Genomic DNA, 2,500 nt, shown 5'->3' with positions numbered 1-2,500 from the left:
TCACACACCGCAGACCCCCACACGCAGACCCAAAGACCCACACTCACACCCCGCAGACCCCCACACACGCAGACCCAAAGACCCACACTCACACCCCGCAGACCCCACACACGCAGACCCAAAGACCCACACTCACCCACCAGACCCCCACACACGCAGACCCAAAGACCCACACTCACACCCCGCAGACCCCCACATACGCAGACCCAAAGACCCACACTCACACCCCGCAGACCCCCACAGACGCAGACCCAAAGACCCACACTCACACCCCGCAGACCCCCACAGACGCAGACCCAAAGACCCACACTCACACACCGCAGACCCCCACAGACGCAGACCCAAAGACCCACACTCACACCCCGCAGACCCCCACACACGCAGACCCAAAGACCCACACTCACACACCGCAGACCCCCACAGACATCCCCAATCCCCAACCGGCCGAGCAAAACCGGAACACCTGCACGCGCGAGGTGGGCATCTGCGGCTCCCCGCCCTTTGGCCTTTCAAACCCTGGTCCTCAAGCCCCGACGGCTGAATACTGTATGGCGGCTCTGTTTCCCTACGGATACGGGAGAGAGGGAGAGAGGAAGGGGGCGAGAGGGAGAGAGGGAGAGAGGAAGGGGGCGTGAGGGAGAGAGGGAGAGAGGAAGGGGCCAGAGGGAGAGAGGGAGAGAGGAAGGAGGCGTGAGGGAGAGAGGGAGAGAGGAAGGGAGAGAGAGGGAGAGGGGATAAGGAAAGAGAGTGAGAGAGAGAGTGAGGAAGGGAGAGAGAGAGGATTAGGAGAGGGGCAGAGAGGAAGCGGGAGAGAAGGGATAAGGAGAGAGAGAAAAAAAAATGGGGAGAGAGGGGATATGGAAAGGGAGAGATAGGGAGGAAGGGGGAGAGAATCGCCATGGATTAGGCGAAACCGAGGAAATAGAGACAGAGAGGAAAGGGAGATAGAGAGAAGAGGGAAATGGAAGGGAGAGCATGATGGAGGCGGGGGTGGGGGTGGGGGTGGGGGGTACACTATGCACATATTTCATGTGAATAAACTGCATCCTTTGTTGGCTGCATGAAAACATTTTGGAAAAAGGTTTCGAGAGTTTTCGAATTTTCCGGAGAGAGCCTACGCTGTTCTTCGGAACATATTGTTTAAAGGGTCAAACATATTATCCTTCGATTTCTTCATATAACAATGATGATATCCATAATCATAATAAAAACAGTAATACCGATTATAACAGTAACAGTAATAGTAGTAATGATAATGATAAATAATGTTAGTAATGATAATAACTATAAAAATAAACAACAATATTCATAATAGTAATGATGAAAGCGATAATAACAATGATAATAATAATAATAACGATAACAATAATAAAAACAACAATGATAATGATAATGACAATAAGTGATATTACTGCTACTGTCGCTGATTATGATGATGATGAAAAAAGTGAACCATTATAATAAATAATAATAATGATAACAAATATAAACACATGTGTGTACATACACACAAACACATATACATACACACAGCATACATACAAGCAATTGCTGGAACAGCGTGAAGTATGTGTTTGCGTGCCTGTGTGTTTGTTCGTGTGCGTGCGTAAATTCCGTTTGTGGGCTCAAGTATGAAGGAAAAAACACTCATGTGTGGGGCAAAGGGTGCGTGTATGTAGCCACTAAAGGAGAGGAGGAGGAGGAGGAGGAGGAGGAGGAGGAGGAATAGGAGGAAGGACGAGGAGGAATATGAGGAAGGAGGAGGGGGAAGGAAGAGAAAGAGGAGGAATTGGAAGAGGAGAAAGGAGGGGGAGGAGACCGAAGAAGAGGAGGAGGAGGAGAAGGAGGAAGGAAACGAAACAGACAGAGGAGGAGGAGGAGGAAAAATAAAAATAAACAAGAAGAGCTACGAACAGAGAGAGAGAAAAAATACGATAATAAGAATAACACCAAAGAAAACAAAACACCGCAAGAAAGAAAATAAAAGAGGCGAAAGCACGGCGCAGGCACGGAGAAGGCGAGGGTCGAAGGCAAGCGGTTTTGTAAGCATGGCGGCCCAAGCAACGGCGATCACTCCCAAGCACACGGTTCGACTCCACCCATAAAAAACGCCACAATTCTGCCGCACATATTTCTGCGAATTCATTTTCATTCTTCTGCTGGTTGTGGGTGGGTGGGGGGGGGGGCTTTTTACTATTTATTCTCACCATTTTTTTTTTTTTTCTTTCCCTGTTTTCATTTTCATGTATATTTTCACTTCTTGTTCTTGTTCTGGTTCTTCCTTTCTTTTAGCGAATTAATTTCTGTAAGCGGGGAGAAAGGTGTTGCTTTCTTTCTTTCTTTCTTTCTTTCTTATTTTTTTTTTCTCTCTCTCTCTCTCTCTCTCTCTCTCTCTCTCTCTCTCTCTCTCTCTCTCTCTCTCTCTCTCTCTCTCTCTCTTTCTCTCTCCCTCCCTCCATCTCTACAAATACTTCCACTTCTACCTACACCACTACCACCA

At 47.8% G+C, this 2,500-nt stretch overlaps 1 protein-coding gene across 1 annotated transcript in view; it reads left to right on the top strand.

The window, feature by feature from the left end:
- LOC138865148 (uncharacterized) overlaps positions 1 to 2,500 on the top strand; it is a 15,789-nt gene that overhangs the window by 3,444 nt on the left and 9,845 nt on the right. The window contains exon 3 of the mRNA XM_070134523.1: positions 1 to 519. This exon is cut by the window's left edge and continues 372 nt beyond it. Coding sequence (XP_069990624.1) covers positions 1 to 519 — 519 coding nt within the window. The remainder of the gene's footprint in view (positions 520 to 2,500) is intronic.

The sequence above is a fragment of the Penaeus vannamei genome, chromosome 20 (assembly GCF_042767895.1).
Source record: "Penaeus vannamei isolate JL-2024 chromosome 20, ASM4276789v1, whole genome shotgun sequence".
Taxonomy (NCBI): Eukaryota; Metazoa; Arthropoda; class Malacostraca; order Decapoda; family Penaeidae; genus Penaeus; species Penaeus vannamei.
This window is presented reverse-complemented; position numbering and strand designations above follow the sequence as displayed.